At 42.9% G+C, this 25,686-nt stretch overlaps 1 protein-coding gene across 1 annotated transcript in view; it reads right to left on the bottom strand.

Annotated features, from left to right (window-relative positions):
- Positions 1-25,686, bottom strand: part of LOC122562785 (RNA-binding protein Musashi homolog 1-like) — a gene marked incomplete at its 3' end in the record, with an annotated part of 143,819 nt that overhangs the window by 78,909 nt on the left and 39,224 nt on the right. The window contains exon 6 of the mRNA XM_043715965.1: positions 19,544-19,636. Within this exon, the coding sequence (XP_043571900.1) occupies positions 19,544-19,636 (93 nt within the window). The remainder of the gene's footprint in view (positions 1-19,543; positions 19,637-25,686) is intronic.

The following is a 25,686-nucleotide window of genomic DNA, read 5'->3' as shown; positions in this document are numbered from 1 at the left end:
CAAGGAGGTGGTAAGATAAAAAGGGGTGGGATGGGCCTGGGGGAGGGGGGGGGGGGGAGGAGGTAGCTAAGAGTGCAATGTGTAGATGAAGGTGGAGGTAATGGTGATAGGTTGGAGACGAGAGTGGGGCGGATAGGTGGGAAGGAAGATGGACAGGTAGCATTGGTCATGAGGACGGTGCTGAGTTGGAAGGTTGGATCTGGAATAAGGTGGGGAGAGGGGAATTGAGGAAACTGGTGAAGTCCACATTGATCCCGTGTGGTTGGAGGGTCCCAAGACGGAAGATGAGATGTTCTTCCTCCTGGCGTCGGATGGTTTAGGGTTTGGCATGTCCTTGGCGGAGTGGGAGGGGGAGTTAAAGTGTTTGGCCACAGTCGGTGAGGATGGTTGGCATGGGTGTCCCGGAGATGTTCTTTGAAGTGTTCTGCAAGTAGGCGTCCTGTCTCCCCAATGTAGTGGAGACTGCATCGGGAGCAACGGAGACAGTAAGTGACAAGTGTGTAAGTAAATGACAACCGTTACCCACCCTCAATCTCTTTATTTCTAACTGCCACTGGCACATTGACTGCCTTAGCCTGTCCAACCCCACTACCAGCTCCAAACTCTCACCCTCGCAACATACAGCCCTCCACTCCATCCTCTCCAACCCTAACCTCACAATCAAACATTTTTACAAGGGGCAGGGGGGGGGGGGGGGAGGTGTCGTCTAGGTAGCTGTGGGAGTCAGTCGGTTTCGTTTTTACAGGGGACAGGGTGGGGAGGGAGATGTAGTCTAGGTAACTGTGGGAGTCGGTCGGTTTATAGTATAGGTTGACCATGGTACCATGAATCAGCAAATACAAGTCAGTTACTTCAGACAAAGGCAAGAAAGTTTGAGGAATACATTTCCTATTTGCAATTTCCAGTCTCTCCCATCCTGAAGGGGTAGATGCCATGCCAAATTAGAAACACAATTTATAGGTACATTTGTACAGACATTCTGTCGGGTATGGGCCACCCTTGCATTTCCCATTAAATAGAAGGCTTCATAATTGTCCTTCATGTACGTATGTATAATCAGTCAAATGACCCCACCTTTCTCATCTGAAGCATGGTATTAATTGGCTATTTGCCTGCATGGCTGGGTAGCCATCGCAGCCAATCTGGTCTGGCATCCATACTTGGATGCTTCCGACAGAAGTCAGTGGATAACAATCAGAAACTGGATTCCTTTCCAACTTCCTCAGGGGGTTGGGGCCAGGGCAGTGTCCTGAGGCAGAGTTCTTCAACATTTCTATGGCACTGGCTCTTAATGTTAAAAACTTAGCAAGTCATCGGTAAAACCTAATGGCTGCTTTTGTTCTTTTCAAAAAAAAAAGGACAGTTTCTAGCTCTCTGCTCAACAAAAATTATTGTTACGATCCAGAGTGTGTGGAGACCTGGCTCAGATAGCCATTTCCCTTGCCCCTGGAAGAAGAGTACAGTGAAATACTGTTTCTCCTTGTCCAGGTTCCAAAGCATGGAAGGAGGAACAGAGCTGAGCAATCTCTCCCTACAGGTGGCTAGTGCTCTGGCACAGAAGGCAGCCAGCTAATGGAGTACTGCTGGAAGGCAGATGTCTGCCCACGGCTCCGAACTCCTGCAAGACACAATGAGAGAGCCCTCAGCTTCAAAAGCTTGCTGAGCTCAGCATTAAGAGGTATTGGCTTCCTCACAGGCAGCCCTCGAGCATAGAACTTTTAAAAGAAATTTAGCTCTTTGCTCAAGGTGTTTTTAAAATTTCTATATCAGGAGGTTCACTTCAAAAACAATTATATTCTAGTTGAACTGCACTATACCCACATACTTCACCGTGACTTAAATCATTCCTGACTTTGCCAGGGCAAATAGAATGCAATCTCAAGGGTTAGAAAAGAAGTCCCCATTTTAAGAATTAGTTAGTTTAGTTGGTTAGATTGCTAGGTGTCTGAAGCAGCATAACCCCAATGTATGACCAATACCCCATACAGGTTATGGGAGTCAAGAATGCTTGCCTCCTTGCTTTGCCCCCACACTTGATTTAAGTGGTGCCCCTTCAAATATGACCAATTATTGCCCCCAATGGACAGTGCATAGTGCTTTGTGGACTTTGGATAATCAGTACCTTTGTTGGATCACCGGAGACTTTGTTAACTGTCTCTTTAGTTGCAATGAAGAGGTCACAATCAATGTCAGGCTACTTTTCCTTTTCTAATGGGCTCATGACTGCAATGAGTTCCATTTTCTCCAGTTTTAGTTTGAGATCCAGTGCTGGTCAGATGTTTTCCTGGAGGTTTCATCATTAAATTAGAGATGTTAAACACTGACACCATCTACTGTATCACATTGATCTAATATATCACATGTTACTTTGAGGTAAAGCAAGAATGTTCTGGACAACACTGTATGCCTCAGCCACAATCACTAAGACAGGATGTTGGTCGTCACACTGCTCCTGTTTGCAGGACAGCAAGGAGAGCCTTGACAGCATTATATAACATATTTATAAATGCCTTCTAGTTATCTTAAAGTAGGTCAAACATTTTACAAGTTCAGTCATAGATTCCCTCCAGTGTGGAAACAGGCCATTTCGTCCAACAGGTCCACACCAAACCTCCAAAGAGTAACCCACCCAGACCCACTCCCCTACCCTATTACTCTACATTTACTCGACTAATGCACCTAACCTATACATCCCTGAACACTACGGGCAATTTAGCATTGCCAATCCACCTGACCTGCATATCTTTGGATTGTGGGAGGAAACCAGAGCACCCGGAGGAAACCCACGTAGGCACGGGGAGAACGTGCAAACTCCACACAGTCAGTCACCAGAGGCTGGAATCGAACCCAGGTCCCTGACGTGGTAAGCCAGCAGTGCGAACCATTGCACAACTTTGTACAAATGGTTGGGTTAGTGGGAACCAAGAAAACACACAACTGACAACTCAGTGATTTGAAGATTCATTCATGTGTTGCTAAAGTGTGTGATCAATCAGAAGCAGTGATGTAACTAGGGGTGGGGAAATTAAAGAATGAAAGAAAATTTACAGTCATTCTCCTATAACAGTCATTATAGGTCATTCTCCTATAACTCATGCTTTGTTAATGCGAATACGCTATGATGCGATTGTCAAATTGAGAACAATATTTCTACAGCACGAACTTTAAAGTATGTATTGGTTATAACCTGATTCCGGCCCCATTAGTTTAAATGGTGCTGCTATTACACGAGAATGGAACTACCGCGTTATAACACAACTGTCTGTACAAAAAACAGGTCATCACTGGTGTTTGGATTCCACACCAGCCTCATTGCACCTTACTTCATCATACCTATTCCTAACCATAGTATAAGCACATGAGGGAGGAAGGAATAGAACAAGTTTCTAGGGTTAGAAGAGGTAGGATGGCTGGACGTTCACATGGACCATTAAAACAGATATAAGAATGACCTGTTTTTAACCTGTACATTCTATGCAATCCTTCTCCCTTAAGTGCTTAACTCGCTTCTTTCTAAATAGATCTCTGCTCTGTGTTTCAACTGCTCTGCACAGAAGAGTTACACAGCCTTAAATCGGTGTAAAGAAATATGTCCCAAATTCCACATTGGATTTGCCACAATGATGAGTTCGAGCTTTAAGCTCAATGTGCCAAGTGACACTGCTGCCCTCCAACATGTCAGCCTTGCAGGCATTCTTTATTTATGATGCTGGCCATTCCTGATGAAGGGCTTTTGCCCGAAGCGTCGATTTCGAAGCTCCTCGGATGCTGCCTGAACTGCTGTGCTCTTCCAGCACCACTGATCCAGAATCTGGTTTCCAGCATCTGCAGTCATTGTTTTTATCTGGCAGTAGATATCAGCCAGCTAATGCATGGTACAAACAGAGTGGAGAACCAACATTTTTTTAAAATTCATTTGAGATGTGGACATCGTTGGCTGGCCAGCGTTTATTGCCAATCCCCAGTTGCCCTTGAGAAAGTGATGGTGAGCTGTCTTCTTGAACTGCTATAGTCCGCCTGCTGTGGGTTGACTCACGATGTCCTTAGGGAGGGAATTCCAGGATTTTGACCCAGAAACAGTGAAGGAACAGCAGTATATTTCCAAGACAGGATGGTGAGGGACTTGGAGGGCAACTTGAAGGTGATGGTGCTCCCATATAGTTGCAGCCCTTGTCCTTTAAGATAGAAGTGGTTCTGGGATTTTGTGAATTTCTGCAGTGCATCTTGTAAATAGTATACTTGCTGCGACTGAGCGTCAGCTGAGGAGGGAGTAGATGCTTTTACTGCTAATACCCACACCAGCTTCAAGGTGCTGTCTGACTTTAATCAAGCTTTTGGTCATCTGAACCAATACAGTCACCTTCACTTCAGTATCAACATTTGATTGATAAAAATTGCAATTCACCCTGGGATGTTTTCTTAGGTATTATATTAAATACAAGTTGTGGCTATCTGCACTCAAGAGGCACATACTAAATTTGCCCTTTCTTAACCAGTGGCATTCAAAAACCAATTGAAGCAATGCATGCTATCCCTGCCAATATCCAGGGTGAGATCAGTGACTGAACTGGGGCCCTTCATCTGCACAGGGTGAGTTCTCAGAGGAAGCACAGAACTGCACTGCTTTCAGATGCAAAGCAACAACCATTTTAAAACCAGTTACATTGCAGGACATCAGAAAATTCTCAATACTGCACCATGTTGGCAAGTGCAACATATTTTTGTGGAAACAGCTTCTCAAACAGAGCAGGGTTAAAGAGAAATTCTTCTGTGACCATATGGAGTCACCTTGGGGGCCAGTTAGCTGGTGGGCTGGTTTGCGATGCAGAGTAACACCAACAGTAGGAGTTCAATTCCCACATTGGCACAGCTCACCAGGAAGGATTCTCCTTCTGAAATGCTTCCCTCAGCTGGGCCATGATGACCCTCAGGAGTAAACAACCTCAGAATTGGAGTCAGACCATTTACAAGGCGGGATGAATTTCTTCACCTGGGGGGTGGTGGATCTCTGGACTTTTGTTCACTGGATGCTCAGAGTATATACAAGACAGAGAAAGCAATAGATTTCTAAATAATAAAGACATCCTGGGATATACAGATGGTGCAGGAAAATGACTGAGGTAGATCAGCCACGATCTGATTGAATGGTAAAACAATTTTGAGGGGCTCAATGGCCGATTCATGCTATTTCTTATGTTCCAATAATTCTGCTCCCAAAGAAGAGGGCAGAGCTCCTGTTACACCTTCAGATTAATTCAGTCAGCACATCTCTCATGCATCAATCTGATTTCACCTCAATGTGCAAACAGTCATGAACAGAATTACTAATCAAAGACTAATGGTTGCATTATAAAACTCTCAGGTGTAGCTATGGACTAAAACCATTTAGATTAGGAGTGAGCTTTTGGTTGTATGGCTGCATTGAGTCAGAAGAGGCAGCGTTTGGATCCTGCCACAAACAATCCCAGCAGGTAAGGATTGGTGCTCCTGCTCAAAACTGTAGGTTGCCATTGAGAGAAATACCCACATCATCTATTGTGGGAGCCCATAAAATGCTGCTAACATATAGGACTAACTAAAGATTCAGGTGATATAGAAGACAACTATATCAAGAAAGGAATATTCATGTTAGAATATTAATTAGGTTCCACTGCATCACACTGTGCTCCAGGGAAGGGTGTGAGGTTATGAAAACAACCACCATAGACTTGGTAAACATTAATAATGCACACGCAGCCAGCTGAAGGTGGAGGGGTGCTCAGCTGTTGAGGAAGTGATGGTAAGAAAAGGTTCATGAAGAGAAAGAAGGATAAACTAGGAAATTTATTCTGATGTAAGTCATTCAGAAAAAGGTGAAGGAGAGCCAAATTATTATGCATTTGGTAAAAGTGAACGAGACTTCCACAGAGTTAAGTTATTTTTTGAAGAAGTGAATGATTGGATAAAGGGTATGCAATAAATGCAGCCTGTGGATTTCCAAAAACATTCCATAACTTCTCTCTCAGGAGGCATTCACAGCAGCACAGATACAAGAATAGGTGACAGCAAGAGTGGGTGTGTTAAGGTAAATGCGTGTTGTTCAAATTGGAAGTAATAAATCTACTTGTTTTCTTGGCACATAGATGATCCTTTAAATACTTAAAGAGGAAATATTTACAGAGCTATGAGGAAAGATCAGCTGTAGTCATTGGATTGTTCTTTCAATGAGTCAGTATATGTACAATGCCGTCAGAGCCCATGGTCTAGAAAGAGCAAGGTATTGGGAGCAGCTGTAGAACAATGGCCCCAATATCAAGGTGTGTATCTGAGAAGGGGACTTAATAAACAAACAGCCTGTAGTTGTCACACACTGCACACCGCAATCTTATTAGTTAATAGCAGTTGACTTAGAAAACTAGCTATGGGAACAGGTGTGGAAACCATCTTTTAACGATCATCATGCTACTGCTTAATCACACTAAGAGGTAAAACACAATAATATTTACCTTATCAAAAAATCAGAATCAGCTGACCCTAGGGCTCTTTCTAAACTTAGAATTCAAAACAAGTAGCAGTACTAGTTCTGGGCAGTTCTCCCTCCAACAAACTAAACTGCTGAATTTTCCTCTTAATTGGATGGTTTGTCTGGGTGGGTATTTGGGCCAGCGAAGAATCAAGCTCAGCCGTGATACGGCTTCCAGTGTTGAATACCTGGCCTGATGCTCATCCCTGACTATTCAGCAAAAGGCCAAAAGGTCCGGCTCAGTTCCACTGAGAAACAGCAGCAGCAGCAATATCTGTCCGTGTTTTGTTTTGTGTTTATCAGCAAGTTGACCTATGGTTACTCCGCGTGATGGATACACAGTAGTGGGCAAAACTGTCCTGCATATCTGATGCCTCAATCTCACCACGCAAGTTGATGCTTCATTCAACGGAGTATGTCTACATGAGCTTTAGTGCCATTCTCCTGCCTCTTTTCCATAACCCTGCACTATATTTGAACAGAAACAGAAACAATTTGAAGCCTTCTTGAATGCCTCAATTTAACTTGCCTCCACCTCATTTCCTGATAATGGAAGCATTCCAGTGCTTCACTGGTTTCCCAGGATGACAGACAACCACATTACCTAAAACACGGAGGGATCCAATTTTGAGACACAACACAACTACGTTTGTAGGGTTATATACATTATCTAAATGTAAATATTTGTATGTCACAACCTCAAAATGTCCTGAAACACTTTACCCCAATAAAGAACTTTCAAAGCAAAGTCACTGTTAAAATGCGGAAATGTTACACATTTTAATAAATAATACGCCGCCAGCAATACCGAATTCACCCTCTTCCATATGTTTCAAATAGCTATGTAGCTGTAGCTCCAGAAGGTGGGTATGTGCACATGGGTAGCCAGGTAGCACAAAGGTTCAGCTTTGATCATTGCTAGCTCACTTGGTTTCAGCTGGACTGATAGAAACTCAGAGTAGCAGTAAGCCATTCGGGCCTGCTCCAACATTCAATATGATCATTGCTGCTCCTTCATCTCAATGCCAGATTTCCACTTCCTCCCTATACTTTTGATGCCTTAATGGTTGAAAAGGCATCAATCTTATTTGTGAATATATGCAATGGTTTGACCTCCACAGCTTTGTGGTAGAGAATTCCATAGGTTTACTACCCTTTAAGTGAAGAATTTATCATATCCAGACACTGCGACCCCTGGCTCTAGACTCCCCAAATCATCCTCCCTGCATCTAGTCTATCACGCTCTTAGAATTCATTTCAATCAGATACCATCTCTTCCTTTCCAACTTGCTGATGAACACAGGCCCAGGCAAACTAATATCTCAACCTCGAATCGTGCCATCCCCAGTGTCATTATAACTGGTAAATCAGTAAGAGAGAATAAAAGAATCAGATAGGACATTGGGTTATGGAACCATCTGGCTCAGCACTGCATCCTACACAATTAAACCAGAAAGCGATCATGCCAAGAATCACACTTAACAGCCAGTCTTAGGTTTTGGTGAATACTTTTCCTTCAAACAACATCACCAAAAGCATTATCATCTCAAATTGCAGCTCTGCTGGAGTTTGCTGTGCTCCTACAGCAATCATACCACAAAAACACCACCTTGGCTGTAAAGTTCTTTTTGAGATGTCATCAGGTCTAGGAGGGCACCATAAAAATTAACCTGTGTCAGACTGAACTTCAGGAGATACAGAGCAGAGACTAAACACATTTTAATTTTGAGTCAGTGGGCATTTAGCCAGTTTATACCCAGAGTTTTGATTCGGGATTGTAACACGAAAGCAGTAAATCACCAAGGTCAGTGATGTCTTATGTCACCACAGTGAGCAATCTTGCTGCCAAAAGAACATTTTTGAAAGTAATCTTAAACTCTATTGTACTCGGCCACTGAGACCTGACCAACACCCAACCCATTTGCGTGATATTAGACAAATTAAGATGAAAAAGGTTTGAAAGTTGTAAAGTAAAACTGAAATGTAAAATACGTTTGCACATATTCTCATCTAAGTGGCAGTCTTCGTTTTTCTTTCCCCCAATTGATTTCTATTAGGACACTGCATTTTTCCCATCAGAGAGCAGAAACAGCTACCTTGGCTCACCCTGTATTTTTGCCAGAGCAACGAACTTGAGTTATGGTCAACCAATCCAATGTCATCTTATTCAGACTGCACTAAAGAAAGAAGTACCCATCCTATCCAAGCTGACGGTTAAATAACAGATTAGAAAATTACTTCAGTAATTATAGTCCTTATCGTGTCTACTATAGCTTCACGAGGCGTGCAGCCTGGTCTATCACTAATCCTATGATGTACACTGGCCATACTCCCAGTCCAGTTAATCCTATGGTTTCACTGCAACAGATGCTGGGAATGTGATACTATAACTGTCCCAACTTCATGGATGTTATACTAATGACATTCTTTCAAAAAAAATCAATATGTATAATCAAGACATTAATATTTACTATGGACTGTTCTTGTAATCAGAACAAAATTCATCCTATATTGTATTGATTGGCCCTGTCAATGAGATACTCCAGCTGGTACAAATCAATAGTCACAGACCGAATGACAGACAGTAGACATTTGGGACAAAGTCCCTCAAGATCACTTGAAAATGTACCCTTGCTACCTACTTAAAAGCACAATGGTGCTCAAAAGGTCAAAGTACCTCACATTTTGTACTCTTCCCTCCAAGTGCTGGTTTTATTTAGAGTTTGAAACTTTGCTTCGATGGATAGAAGTGCAAAAAAAAAGCCCTAACGTGTGCACCACCGATGGTTGTGAAAGTGCTACTTGGTAATGGCTCTGCCTTCAATGCATCCAATGCCAACCATCCTTTAAAAGAGATCAATGGGGAGAAAGGCTTTCTACACCACCTTAACAAAGGGCAACTTTAACATGAGGGAACCACTGGATTCCTCAACAAATTGAATGACGAGTTTTGGCATGGGGTAGGGGGGGTTGTAAAATTACTCCTAAATGGGAAAAGTGAGGTTGGGGCAGATCCACAAAAATACCACTCAAGATCGCTGAAAAGTCACCCGCCATCTGATGCAAAGTACAGCACAGCCTGAAATGAAGATTGAAATCTATTTATTAACAAAAAGTAAATTTAACACAGTACATTTTAAAAAATCTAAGAAAGCTGCGCTCTGTATAGTACTTCTGAGAGCTGCTCTGTTGGCAGCTGACATCAGTGCATGCGCAGAATGGCACAAAGACAAGTGCTGATGTCGTACATGCACTGAATAAAGCACATGAACCAAACCCTGCTGAAATCGCACTATTGTCAACAGAGGCAAGTGCTCTCGAAAATACTGTTCCTTAATTCAATGTTGCTATAGCCAATCACACTATCAAAATGCATTATCCCAGAAACACCGTATTCACATCTAATCACAATATTTGGTTTTAGAACATGACTCAATTGGTGATTACCGGGGGATATTGAAGATTATCGTGCCTCTATGTTTCATCATGTTGCACAGCCAAGAATTATTTGCTATTCCTTCAATAAGCATAGAATCCCTACAGTGTGGAAGCAGGCCATTTGGCCCATCGAGTCAATACCAACCCTCCCACTCAGACCCGCCTCTCTGTAACCCTGCATTTCCAATGGGTAATTCACCCAAGCCTGCACATCCCTACAGAACAATTTAGCAAGGCCAATCCACCTAACCTGCCATGTTTGGACTGTGGGAGGAAACCTAAGCAACCGGAGGAAACCTACGCAGACACGGGGAGAATGTGTAAACTCCACACAGACAGTCGCCCGAGGATGGAATCAAACCTGGGTCCCTGGTGCTGAGAGGCAGCAGTGCTAACCATTGAGCCACCAGGCTGCTCCAATAAAGAAAGGTGTGAAAATCCCAAAGAGATATACAAAGCAGGAAGTTTTTGCACAAAAGAAGTAGGAATAAGCAATTCAGCCCCTCAAGCCTGTTCCACCATTTAATATGATCATGATTCATCTCATCTCAGCCTTAACTCCATTTCCCTGCTCTCTATAACACCGATAACATGATCTGAGATTCAGGCTGAACGAATTAATTTTGGCTTTTTTTTTCATAGCGGGCGTGGTGCTGTTGCTGCACCTGGAGAATGGTATTTCAAGCCCAAAATTGGTGTTCTACTTCAACAATGAATTGTCCAATGGCAAGTAACTACCCATATTTTTGTGGAAATGAAAGTCAGTGCCATACAGACTGAGCTGCTAACTGGTAAACCCTCATTTTGCATGACTCCAGATGCATTGAATTTCAAGAGATTCCTCACTTCAGAAGAAATGGAAATGGAAGATACAAAAATTATCTTGTGGCAAACCAATCCTCTACACCCAACTTGTAGACCTCCCACCCTGAATTGGGCCTGTATAACCTTATCATTCACCATACTCTTCCCCCACAACTGGGCCTGTATAACAAGCCCACAGCCACCAGACTCTCAGTTAGGTCTCTGCAACCACCTCCCTCTCCAACTGAAGTGCTGTAAACAATTTCTTCCTCCAAATAGGTCTCTTCACAAGCAACCCCTCCTGCTCTAAACAATATGGGATCTCTCTTCTATAGTACCCATACAGGGAGAACTAGCCATTTGGATACAAAATTAGCTCAAAGGTAGGAGACAGAGGGTGGTTATTGAAGTTCCCTTTTGTGACCGGAGGCCTGTGACCAATATATGACAATCAGTGCTGGGTCCACTCCTTTTTGTCATTTATATAAATGATTTTGATGTAAATATAGGAGGTATAGATAGTAAATTTGCAAATGACACCAAAATTTGTGGTGTAGTAGACAGCAAAGGTTACCTTAAAGTACAACGGGACTTTAATCAGATGGGCCAAAGAGTTGCAGATTGAGTTTAATCTAGATAAATGTTATAGTCTACATTTTGGTAGGGCAAATCAGGTCAGAACTTATACACTTGATGGTAAGGTCCTAGAGAGCGTTGCCGAACAAATAGACCTTGGAGTACAGGTTCATAGTTCCTTGAAAGTGGAGTCACAGGTATACAGTGTAGTGAAGGAGGTGTTTGATGTACTTGCCCTTATTGTGAGTGCATTGAGTATAGGAGTTGAGGGGGCATGTTGTAGCTGTACAGGACATTGATGAGGCCACTTCTGGAATACTGCATTCCATTCTGGTCTCCCTGCTATAGGAAATATGTTGTTAAACTTGAAAGGGTTCAGAAAAGATTTACAAGGGTTGGAGAGTTTGAGCTATAAGTAGAGGATGAATAGACTGGGGCTATTTTCCCTGGAGTGTTGGAGGCTGAGGGGTGACCTTATAGAGGTTTGTAAAATCATGAGGGGCGTGAATAGGAGAAATAGGCAAGGCCTTTTTCCCAGGATAGGAGAGTCCAAAACTAGACGGCATAGGTTTAAGGTGAGAGGGGAAAAGATTTAAAAGGGACTTAAGGAGCAACATTTTCACGCAGAGGGTGATACATGTATGGAATGAGCTGCCAGAGTATGTGGTAGAGGCTGATACAATTACATTTAAAAGCCATCTGATGGGTAAATGAATAGGAAGGGTTTGTAGGGATATAGGCCAAATGTTGGCAAATGGGACTAAATTAAATTAGGATATCTAGTCAGCATGGATGAGTTGGACCAAAGGGTACTGTACATCTCTATGACTCTAAATGGGACACTCAATAGTTTGGCCTAATTGCTCTAGGAAGCAAGATCCAAACTACAATGTTTTAATTTATGAGAAACTCAAACAACAGAATTATTTCACAAACAATGTATGGCAATGCTGACTATCTGATCTAGCCTTGGAGCTCACTCAGTCCTGGCTAAGCAGCTACCTAACGTCACAGCAACTTCAAATCAGGTTTTATTTTTAAACACTTGTAAGTGTTCCATATCTCAGCAGCATCATGAAACAGAGCAAGCCATCACCGGCCACTCTCCAAAAATAATCCTGGATGCACTGCGTATATATAATCACAAGCATCTTTACACACATTCTTTTTTTTAAAAAGGATCCTACAACTGAACTATTCAGTGAACTTTGATGAATAGAATGTGATGTGAAGAAGGAATTTATATCGACAACTGAAATGCTCATTAAGAATTCAATCAAGTGAAGTCCAGCGTACTAAAATTTCAATCTCGCCTTCTTATACAGCATGTAGCATGTGCTCACTCTCATTCCCCCTCCCCCATGCCAACCGTTCCTGCTTTTCAGACACCTTATTCAAACAGTACTGATTGTGTGTGTTTCAGGTTGGTGTACAATGTCCCTGTGTTGGCTTCCCCATTCCCCCCCGCCATCCCCCCCCCCCCCCCCCACACCCCCAGGGCACTCAGAAATCCAGTCTCCGAGTTGGTTCAGGGATGTTAGTCAACATCAGCGTTCTGCAAAGGAAAACTTTGTCCTGCTCAGCCATCCCTCCCCCACCCGTGAGACCCAAGCGCAGGGGGTTTTGAATGAGACAGTCACAAGAGGCTCTTGTGTGCGGGGAGAGTGAGCAACTGACGTGGTGCAATGATGCCACAAACTCCAGATTGCCAGACTCGGATGTAACATCAGCTCCACTTGAACCCCCGAGAGCTTTTAATTAAAATTTCCTCAAAAATGATCTTTCAAAGCAAATATCACTAGAAAAAAATCTGGACCCTTTAAGACTGAGCATTTCTTAGTTAAAAGTAAAATGTTAATTTTTTTATGGGGGGGGGAAAAAGAGGGGGAGAGATGTAATTAAATAAAAGGCCCACATTATCCAGTTTACCAACTTTACAGCACAAAAACAGGCCTTTGGCCCAACTGGTCTAACCTAGTGTACACGTTCCACACAAGCCTCTTTGCTGCATTATTTTATTACGTTCAACGTATCACAAAAGTACTTTATTTCTCCTACGTTCACTAAGCTTCCCCTTTAAATACACCAATACTATTCCCCCAAACTATTAATTGTGGAAACAAGTTGTACATTCATTCTCAGGGTAACAAAAAAAAGTTTCGCTCACATTTCTTACAGAGGACATTTCAAGCAGCAGCACAGAATGAAATCTTATAATGCAGCAAACTCCTGACCTCATTACTTCCAAGCCCAATGGCTCAGATGTTGAGGAGCAAAAGGTCAAAGTAACAGAGACAATTTCACAAAGTTCTCCACGCAGACAGAAAGAGAAATTTAAGGTGACCTAAATCTGGAGGTTGGGTAGGAGAAAGAATATTTTCAAAACCAGCAAGCCAGTCATGCTGCACTTTGTGTTTTCAAATAAAGCATTTGCTTCCTTTCCTGTCAATCTGAGTTTTCGTGTTAAAAATGTTGCTGTGTTAAGTGAAGGGAGACTCTGGGTACACAATGCAGGAAGAGACCTCAATGACAAATGAAGGAAGAACAACACAGGGAAATTCTAAACATTTGGAGGCAAAGTTCTGTGTATAAAAACAAAGCAAGAGTCCACCCAAAATATGAAAGTCACAAAACTTTAGCTCAAAATGGAGATTCAATGGAAAAAATGAGCTCTTACCAAAGACAGGGGGAGAAAATCTAGCTTAATGAAATATGTCTAGAAGTAAAACTCACTGAAGAGGCACTGAGCTGAGAAAGTCAGCCCTGTAAGTGTTTTTCTTTCCAATACAAACTGCTTTGCTGTTATTAGTGTGGAGAAACCAAAAACATAATCTAGCTGTGGAAAGTTGAGTATTCCACAGAGTAAGAGAAGCAGCAGGGAATAAATTAAGCAGCAACTGCACACAGCGACGCAGGCACTTGGAGAGAGCAGGGAATGCAGTCCCTCTAATGTTTTATTGGAGATGAACAATGAAAAAACATTGATGTAGGGTCCAACATGCCAAGTCACTTCAACACCAACTACCTTTCAAGTACCATTCACTATTGTTATGCTTCACACCAAGCCCCCAGCACTATTGTGCCCCCCCCCACCCACCGCGCACCCCTCCCCCAACCAACCCAAACCACTAAATCGCAACAACTCCCAACAAACTCTTAATTGGTAGACAGTTTCTTCACGTGGAACTAAACTACTTTATTTGCCCATTGTTTTTGTTCAGCAGCTAGTAAGTTCTCAACTTGAAACAAACATTGTACATTTGACCGATTTCTTCACTCCCCACCCCACCTCAACCCCAAAAATCGCTTGAACGTTTGTTCATGATTTTCTCCTGCATTCCTCTCCTCACCAGTTATCTTTAATTCACTCCAGTAATTATTATTTCCATCTTTTGTTATTTCCCTTACATGAAGGTCACTTCCAGGTGCCAGTTTCTCCCTCTGTTCAGCATTAAACATTGTTAGCCCAATTAGACGTTGAGGAGCTGAAAGGCAAACCTAATCCTGCCACAAACTCTAAAACCCAAATCCTGAACTCTCAGTGCATTGTTTTAGGTTGGATCAGGCTACACACTGATGAATCCACTGATCTCGTATGCTCCATAAATGCATGCACTTAAATACTATCACCTGTCTCCCACTAAAGCTTGCTTCCATACCCTTACCAGGCACCCACTCTCTGTACACTTCAACTTATCAAAACCTCTGCTACCAACCATTCCTGATACTTTGTGACATGGTTTGAACCCCAGTACTCTCAATGCCTTTCCTACCCATGAATCTGCAACCTCATTTAGACATATAGCTCCTCCATTACTCTCATTTCTCACTCTGGTCTCTTATTCATCAACCCTGCCCTTCAGTAATCATTAGCTGTCATGTCTTTCTTTTGTTTTGTTGCTGCTGTAATGGATGGGAGCTAGTGACTTGCTTGTGCCCCTAATAACAGAAACTAATTGAAAATGTGTCTGCTGGGTTAAGAGGTATTCACTTGTAATGTGCAACTCTGTAAATCAAAGATTTTAAAAGTGTAAACATTGGCTCCAGTTGTATCCTCCAACTAGCTTTCAACTTCAACTAACTAGGTTCAAGAATCCTCTTCTCAATCCTGTCTGTCCCCTGTCATACTTCACTACTTTTCTTGAAATCCATGTCTTCGATCAAATGTTTGGCATACCTTTGAATGTCTCTTTGTGACTTAGCATCCATTTTTGAATGATCATGCCTTTTAATTTTTTTGGTCCATAATTCAATGGATTTACGATATCACTGTTTCCATGCAGTTCAAATTACACCCACTAAGTGCAACTGATGACAGGAGGACCACAAAGACCAACACCTGCTCCCCTCCACTAACCCTCAAAGCACAACTGCTTTCCTGGAATAGGTTACCAGATGTTACACAGTAATTCACAACAGCGCCACTTTAACCAGTAAGCAAAAGTAAAATCTTTAGAATAATTCTATACCAAAAAATATTCAACTGATTTTATGAATGAGTGGTGTCTAGGGCTGACATGTAACACAAAAGCAGGGAAGTTAGAAAAACCCAAAATATTAGATTTAAACCACAGAATTATCATTAGCAGGAATCAGACTGCTGATTTGCAGAACTTGCATTTCTTTTCAGTAAAAATAAATTTCCACAGGCAAGCAACTGAGAACAGCAGCAGATGCTATGACTTATCTTCTAATGCAACTCCATCGTGCTTTCTAAATCACAACCTATAATTCTGAGAATTAGTATGTTTGCTCTCTTCCCAAACACCCTCATTTGCCATTCAATAGGATACCATATTAGGTGGGGTGTTGCAAATTTGTTTGGAATAAGCCTTGGACAGGAGGGAGACAGAAATGAATTGAAGCAGAGCATGGTAGACGTCGGCTATAGATCAGCCCCCTCACAGATTGTACTCACAGTGCTAAAGAGCAAAAAGAGCCAAGGCAAAGGAACAGAAATCATTTCAAAAATACCCAGTCCACAAACACTTGATTACAAACTTGCATGTCTGAAATGTGCCAAATAGATCATGTGGTTTTTCCCAAGGCTTTAAAAGAAAAATTGGAGTAATTTGCTCCCTGCCCCCACCCCTTTTTTCAGTCCTGCTATAAAACCATCCCATGGCACTGTCCCTCGCCAAAGTGCCCTGTCATACTGCTGGCACCTCTCTCATCACTGACAGACAGACTCCTCACCAGATCTTCAACAGGCCAAGTAAATAAAACAGTCAGCAATTAAAATCAACTGGAAAGTAATTTCCCATGAAACTTAAAACTAAAGGTTAAGATTAAAGGGATTTCAAATTTCTGTCTGGGACTCAAATAGTCAACCTCCTAACCTGAGGAATAAATGTTTTAACACAAAGAATGGACAAACCATTTTCTGACAATCACTACATCTAATGAAATTGTAAACACAGGCATAAAGAACACACTTACGATTTTGCTACAAACAGCGGGAATCTTCCCTTTAGCTCTCATTCAAACCGCAGTTTGATTATCTCTCAGCATTTCTTGTTCGTTGTGTGAGAAGTAAGAGAAATTTTTTTGGAAACAACAATTTTAAAAACACTCCTGAAAAGACTAGAACGAGAATAAGGAAAGCAGCAAATAACATTTTGAGTGAAATTCTAGCCAAAACTAAAACTAGCATCACTAGAGTCTGTGAAGAAAAGTACTAGACTAAAACTAGGACTAAAGTTTCTTCCAGAGAATATGAAACTAAAACTTAAGGCTCACAAGACTATAGACTAAAAAGTAAATGGTTTCTATAACTAAGATATTATGGTCCTCCACTATCTCACCTACATGGTCATTCTATCAGAGACAGTTTTTGAAACTGCCTCTGGCTCCGGTTACTGTGGAAGCCACCAGGAATGTTAGAGGAGGGAAGGGGAGTGGATTCCACAGCAGCCTAAACAGGAGCAACAACTGCACAGGAGCCGCTGGTTATTTTACCCCCTCCCCTCCTGGATGGAATGAATTGGCCATTTGGTCAAGGTGACTGGGGCTGAAACCTACCCTCTCCTTGGAAAATGTCAGACCTGCACTAGCTGCTTGGCAGTGACCAGGTAGCAGCAAAATTGGGTAACCTCCCTCAGCCTAGAGGTCCAATGTAGTAACTATTACTGGGGAAGCTCTCATACTCAATATGGCCTTGCTGCTGGCTGCAAAATCAGAGTTTCATAGACTAGAGTTAGGAGTTAGGCAAGGCTGAGCAGTCATTCCTCATTGTCTGTGACTGGTTTTAGCTCCCTTGGTGGTTGGAGATCAGTACAAGGTTAGAGTGCAGAACTGAATGGATAGGACACAGCAACATTCACAGCACCCCACCACAGACCCAGAAGGAGCAAGACAGCAAGAATATGGAACACCCAAGTAGAGAGACACAGAATGGGTAGCTCGAGTGCTTAATGCGCTGGCTATAATTGCCTGTCCTTTAATAGACATAGCAAGACATTAAAATTCAGGAGCTACCCAGTGCATTGAGGCCCATCTCAAAAGCCCCATGTCAAATCTGAAACTGAAATGAGACAGAGCCACATTTACTAATCAGGATGTAACAAGCTGCCCACTAGAGTCCTGTTTACCCATTAGACCTTGTGCTTCTTCAGTACTCTCTAGCACCTACTGAGTTACCCAGTCCTTGAAGCATCTTATCTACAAGTACTGAGGATGGGTATAGGAGGGTAACATAAGTCAGAGAGTCCACTGTGATTTACTAAATTACCAGCACACTTCACACAGAAAAAGGACAATTCCATCTCACTAACCCATAAATCCAAGCTTTCCAAAGTGTGCCCAAGAAAACTAGCAAAGTCTTCAAACTCAAAGCATTTTGTTGCACTCAACCTAGACAAACTCTTCCAGTCATAAAGTCCCACATGCCTCAAACACTGGATCACCCTTTGTTCTATGTACCGCCCTTAATAAATAGTTGGTCAAAGATTTGGCCCCTTCCCTCTCAAACATTCTCCATGAGTCAGAATGTTGCACCTCCTCTGCCCGCTGTCAAAATCTGCCCTCTCCCACCCACAGAACCTTACTTCCAATCGCACTTTCAGCAACTCTCATTACCCACTGACACGTTCAAAAGGTACTTTTGTTGGTGCATGAGGGGTGGTTACAGAACAGAGGGATAGCTGTTTAAACTTCAGTTATAAAAATCTGGGAAAATTGGAAGGGTCAAGCCAAATTCAAATTTAGGTGCAACATAATTGATCAGAAGAAACTGGATTTTCAAGTAGTGCATGTTCCAATTATTGGCCAAGTGCAACTGACTTTGGTTGTGCTTTATAAACCTCCCTCAAATAAGTGTCAGTCCTGGTCTTCAGCGGGGCCTCGGAAGAAAGGGAGCCTGGAGACTTCAATCTGACAAAAGGATTTACAATTTCTTTTGTTAGTTCTCTGAGCGGCACAAAAGAGCCGAGCAATCCATTGTTAATTCTCATGATCCCACATTCCCATTGGCCAACAGGCTACTGTTCACAGCTCCTAATTTGTATCCTAAAGCCGTCCGAGGCGCCATGGAAACAGAGAAGATTAGTAAACCGCGGGGTGGCTGACCAATCGGGGCTGGATGGCGGCTGAGGGGTGGACAGTCATCTCAGACAGTTGAAGGTTAAGTCTGAGTGGCAGCAATTCTCCTCATGCCCATTGCTTTAGCATTCCCCTGGAGAGTTCGCCTATTCTCCTGTCACTTCTGACCGGCTTTGCGTGCCAGTGCTGAATTGAGTCCCGAACAAAAGAACCTGTCTATGACTGCTCCTCTCGTCTTGTCACCATGGTGACCGTGGCATCAACAGGGAAGGGTGTGTGTGTGTGTGTGTGTGTGTGTGTGTGTGTGTGTGTGTGTGTGTGTGTGTGTGTGCACGCGCGTGCGCCTATATGTATGTATGTATGTGTTGGGGAGGGTGCAGTGTGGAGTTGGCGGGGGGTGGGAAGCTGGGTGTTGGAAGTGGGGAGGAGGAGAAGGAGGAAGTGACAGCAGCAGCGGCTCTGAGTGCAGCTGCTCAGTACACAACACTAAAACGACAAGCACCAAGACCCTTTCTTCTCACCTTATTCTGGGGGTGGGGAAGAGGGGGGCCCACTGCCAGAGAAACTTCAGGCTTAACCTGGAAAAATCTGCAGCAAGAAAAAACGGCATGACCCAGATTCGAGGACGGATGTGAACAGAAACATAATGAATGCAAGATGCAGCGAGGCTCGCGTTTCACTCACCTTTCCAAACTGGTCAAAATACTGCTTGACATCCTCCACTGTGGTATTTACAGATAATCCGCCCACAAAGATCTTCTTTGTTCTGGTCACCATCTATCAAAAAGGGAATGGGTTCCGGTTAAAGAGGCCAAGCTTCTCTCCAGTATGTCTCAAAACAGCCCAAAAACAAACAAGCCCAGCGCACCCAACACAACGGCAGACCAACAACACAGTAACAAAGTTCTCTTGTCAGCAGCCATCCTGGTTTTTCTACCAATACAGGAGCACGCACACCGCATTTCAAAAACATACCATGTCTCAAACCATTTTACAGTGAAGTACATAGTTTAGAAATTTGGTGACTAATTGCACCACAAAGACCCACAAACACAATCGGCCAGCCGAGTTCAGTCATAATCTTAGTTGAAGGATAAATATTGACCAGGAATAGCTTCTCTTCTACCCAAGGGTGCAAAAAAAGTCTGTTTAACATCCCATCCTAAAAGTATCACCTCAAATAGTGCAGCAAGACAGTAATACACTGTCCATTACATCACATTCAATCCTATAAAATAAATTGCACTCTCGGCTTATAACTGAGACACATGTCAGAAAGCTCTTTGGAATCTCAATGACGGGGGTAAAGATGGGGGAATCAAAGAACAAAACTAGCAAAGATTCCTGTTGTCAGGAGCCAAAATGGGGCATGCTCATGTAGACAATGTAGCTTTGCTGTGAAGACCCTAGCAACCAAATAATTACACCAACACATTAAGATTGATGACTGAGCAAGATACTGAAGGATAACCAGTACAAGCCCACAACAAGGAATCTCACATTTGAACAAGACAATATTTGAGATTGTTTTTTGTGAGCAATTAAGGGGAATACCAGTGATCCAAATGCACAGGTCCTTCTGGGAGTCTCCATTGGAGAGACACAAGAGGTATTCACCACGACCTACGCATTCTCTGGATGCATTTTGCGACCTGTCATCGGTTACTGGACAAGAGAAATGAGGATTGAGGATCACAGCTCTGGCAAATTCCCTTTCATTTAAAGATTAAAAAAAACAAAGCAGCATGATACTAAAGAACACATCAAAAATTAACACAATCAACTAGAACATGAAAACTGTTCTCTTGCTGTGCAGAGACGAATCAATAGACAATTTTCACTGAAAATCTATTTAAATGGAAATTCCACATTTATGAGGGCAAGCGCAGAGCCCCCTTTCAAATGGAGGGCCAACCTAAAGGCTTGTGCCCAATTTGCTCTGTTTCACTTCGGATCGCAGAATTATATGCATACACTAGCTCAGTGCGTTCACAATGAATTTAAGCCATTTTTCCCTGCCCAAAGATATAGGATTGTGTTTGTAGGGGCAATCTGATCTAAATAAGCCAGAAGCCAGGCCGTACTTAGATGTCAAGACCCTAGATTTGCTCTTCAATTGTTTCAAAACGCCTCCCAAATCTTAGTGCATCTCATTTACCTTGCAACACTGCACTCAGAGGTCCCTGCCTTTTGTCAATAGACATGTACAGCAGCCTTTGAGGTGCAGGATGTTCCTAGATTCCACCCCAAACCATGCCAAGGCATCTAATCTTCAGACATAGGGTGACAAGGTTTAGATTGGGTTTAATGACATTGACCCCAACAGACAGCCAACTAACACTCTCAAATAAAAGGCCATTCTCAGATATCAGAAATTTAAATCAAGTATCAGTGGAGATTTGTCACCATATACGTCATACTTCAAAGATTTAATGAGGTTCAAATTTCATTAGGTCCATCTCAGTCTTAAAACAGTCAGAGTAACTGGGCCTTGGGTCTCACGATTTTTTGCCAAATATTTGTCACACTTGCATAATTGCACACTAATTTTAAATAAATTAATTTCAGACCAAATTGCCCAGTGGGGAGGAAGGGAATGGCATACTGTCATGTCCAAGGGGTAGAACTTCAGGTCCACCTTTGCTTTCGCAGGAAGTATTGTTGTACATCATCTCAATAACAGAAAACTCGCTTCCAAAATGGAAAGTTTGCGATTTTTTTTTCTCTACAAAGACTTTAGCACGAAATCTAGGTATTCCTGTGGAATGCTCTTTCAAATGAGGCATTAAACCACAAAGGTGAAATTAAAAATCATGATGGGCATAAATAAGGTGAATAGCCAAGATCGTTTTCCCAAGGTGGGAAGGGGCAAGACTTAAAAGGGACCAGAGGGGCAACTTTGTCACACAGAGGGTAGCGCGCGTATGGAACGAGCTGCCAGAGAAAGTGGTAGATAAGGGTACAAAACATTTAAAAGACAATTGAATGGGTAAATGAGTAGGAAACGTCTAGAGGGATATGGGCTGAACGTAAGCAAATGGGACTAGTTCAGGTACTGGACATCTTAAAATGCACAAAATCCCCAGGACCGCAACAGATGTATCCTGGAACCCTGTGGGAAGCTAGGGAAGTGATTGCCGGGCCACTTGCTGAGATATTTAGATCATCAATAACCACCGATGAGGTGTTAGAAGTCTGGAGGTTAGTTAAAATGGTGCCACTATTTAAGAAGTGTGGTAAGGAAAAAAATCAGGGATCTATAGAATGGTGAGCCTGACATTGGTGGTAGGCAGGTTGTTGGAGGGAATCCTGAGGACTGGATATACAAGTAATTTGGAAAGGCAAGGACTGATTAGGAATAGTCAACATGACATTATGCATGGGAAATCGTGCTTCACTAACTTGATTGAGTTTTTGGAAGTTATAAGGAGGATTGAAGAGGGCAGAGCGGTGACATGACCTATGTGGACTTCAGTAAGGCATTCGACAAGGTTCTTCATGGTAAATTAGTTAGTAAGGTTAGATCACGTGGAATACAGGCAGAACTAGCTACTTAGACACAGGACTAACTCAAACGTAGAAGTCAGAGGGTGGTAGTGGAGCATTGAGTTTCAGACTGGAGGCCTGTGACCAGTGGTGTGCCATAAGGGTCGGTGGTAGGTCCACTGCTTTTCATCATTTATATAAATGATTTGGATATGAACATAGGAGGTACAGTAAGTTTGCAGATGCCACTAAAATTGCAGGTGTAGAGGACAGCAAAGAAGGTTACCTCAGAGTGCAACAGGATCTTGATCGGAGGGGCCAATGGGCCGAGGAGTGGCAGATGGAGTTTAATTTAGATCAATATGAGGAGATGCTGCATTTTTGAAAAGCAAACCAGGGCAGGACTTATACATTTAATGGTAAGATCCTGGGGAGTGTTGCTGAACTTGGAGACCTTGGAGCGCAGGTTCATAGCTCCTTGAAAGTGGAGTCACAGGTAGATAGGACAGTGAAGGCAGCATTTGGTATGCTTTTGTTTATTAGTCAGAGTACTGAGTACAGGAGCTGGGAGGTCATGTTGCGGCTGTACAGGACATTGGTTAGGCCATCATTAGAACACTGCATGCAATTCTGGTCTCCCTGCTATAGGAAGGATGTTATGAAACTTGAAAGGGTTCCAAAAAGATTTACAAGGATGTTGGCTGGGTTGGAAGGTTCGAGTTATAGGGAGAGGCTGACTAGGTTGGGGCTGTTTTCCCTGGAGTGTCAGAGGCTGAGGGGTGACTTTATAAAGGTTTATAAAATCATGAGGGGCATGGACAGGGTAAATAGACAAAGTCTTTTCCCTGCGATGGGGGATTCCAGAACTAGAGGGCATAGGTTTAGGGTGAGGGGGAAAGACTTAAGAGGGACCTACAGGGCAACTTTTTCATGCAGACGATGGTGCATGCCTGAAATGAGCCAACAGACTAAATTGGGGAGGTTGGTACAATTACAGCATTTAAAAGGCATCTGGATGAGTATATGAATAGGAAGGGTTTAGAAGGATATGGGCCAAGTGCTGACAAATGGGACTAGAGTTTTCAGGAAATCTGGTCGACATGGACAAGTTTGTTTCTGTGCTGAATGACTGAGTATTTTCTGAAGAAGCCCTTTAGTGCAGAAACAGGCCATTCGGCCCAGCAAGTCAACACCGACCCTCCAAAGAGTAATCCACCCAGACCTATTCCCCTACCATAATTACTCTACATTTACCCCTGACTAACGCACCTAACCTCCACATCCTTGAACACTATGGGCAACTTTAGCGTGACCTGCACACCTTTGGATTAGATTAGATTCTCTACAGTGTGAAAACATGCCCTTCGGCCCAACTAGTCCACACCAACCCTCCGAAGAGTAACCCACCCAGACACATTCCCCCTAACTAACGTACCTGACTCTACAGGCAATTAATTTAGCATGATCAATTCACCTAACCTGCACATCTTTGGACTGTGGGAGGAAACCAGAACATCCAGAGGAAACCCACGCAGACACGGGGAGAATGTGCAAACTCCACACAGACAGTCGCCCGAGGCTGGAATCGAACCCGGGCTGGCGCTGTGAGTCAGCAGTGCTAACCACTGAGCCACCGTGCCGCCCCATTGTGGGAGGAAACCAGAGCACACAGTAGGGCAGTTCTCTCTATTGGTCAATTAACCAGCTAAAAACAGATATCACGTCATTATCACATCACTGTTTTGGGCCTTGCTGCTGGTAATTTAGCTGCCGCATTTCCTCCACAGACTAGTAACTACAGAGGTAATTCATTTGCTGCAAAGCAAAGGGTGCCTTATAAATGCAAGTTCCTTCTTTTCATTGAAAAATATCTTTCAGTGGCGCAGTATTCAGGCACGGAGTGTATTTTATTTCACACTACCCAATTTGCCAAAAGCATCCGAAACAAGTATTAGATTAAATGCATGAGTAGGATACCCATCGGGGACACTTGATAAAACCACTGACCCAATTTTAGACTCAAATTCCTTCAGGTACATTCGAACAGCAGGACACTGGCCTTCAAAATAGGCTTGGCAAGGTCCAATTTCTAACACTGCACATTCAGTTGAGAATGATAGGAAATAGACAGAAATTACATTATTTTTTAAATGTTTAACGATCAAGTTCTGTGCCCAGTGAAATCTGGATTCAGTGACCCCACAGGACTTCCTGTTTGAAACAGTGATCCCACGGGGTCCGAGAACAGGCACAAACACTTGTCTTCACTACAGGAATAAGCTGTCCCGATTTTCCATTTTATTGCTAGTCAAGCAGTCAGCGCGGCTATCACATTAATACAAGGCAGCCCTAAGCCAGGGAGTCAGCACTTATGGGTCAAAAATAAAGATTAAATAAAACAAACAGGCACTGGCTTTGAGCTGAAAAATTCTAACTCCTATTATACAAATCACTACATAATGATGTCCTTGCTATCAGGGAGTATGACTCATAAGGAGCAGAAGGAGACATATAGCAGACTCGAAGTTTATTTTCAATAAATACTCTCCTGTGGTGCAATGGGAACCAATTTAAATCTCCTTTCAGCCCCAGATGAACATGCAGCAGGAGCACTGCTGACAATGCAAGGATGACACTTGCTATTCTGGGATCACGTATGGTGTTTGTTAATGACACACCCTGACACCAGGCTCGGTCTCAACAGTAAAAAGACAGAGCTTCTGCAGATCTGATGGGCCTATGATGGCAACACAAATCTGTTGGAAAGTCTGATATACATCAGGTGCTCTTAATAACCTGTCAAATAAAAGTAAAGCACTGCGGATGCCGGAAATCTGAAATAAAACTACTAAGTGCCAGAGAAACTCAGCAGGTCTGGCAGCATCTGTGGAGAGAGAAACAGAATTAGAGTCATGCTGGACTTTAAGAGTCAAAATGTGAATTTGGTTTCTCTCTGCACAGATATTGCCAGACCTGCTGAGCTTCCTGGCATTTCTATTTTCCTTATATGCTCCCATATCCTGACCTGGGTTGCCATATCCAGGTAGCACTGCACTGTCAGAGGTGCTGGCTTTCAGATGAAACATTAAGCCTCTGCCCTCTTAAGATGAATTTTAAAAACCCCAATACTTGATTTGGCAAGAGCGGGGGAAGTTCAGCCCTGGCCAATATCAATGTCAATGTCAACAGGCATCAGTCTTTATCATACTGCTGGCAGTGGGTTCTTACCATGTACAATTGGCTACCATAATTCATACTTGCTTTACATTGCAAAGCATGTCAAGATGCTTGGAGGTTGTGAACAACTCTATTATATAAACGCAAATGAACTCAAAAGCTAC

The sequence above is a fragment of the Chiloscyllium plagiosum genome, chromosome 25 (genome assembly GCF_004010195.1).
Source record: "Chiloscyllium plagiosum isolate BGI_BamShark_2017 chromosome 25, ASM401019v2, whole genome shotgun sequence".
NCBI lineage: Eukaryota > Metazoa > Chordata > Chondrichthyes > Orectolobiformes > Hemiscylliidae > Chiloscyllium > Chiloscyllium plagiosum.
Note: the sequence above shows the minus strand (reverse complement) of the source record. Positions and strands in the feature narration are given on the sequence as shown.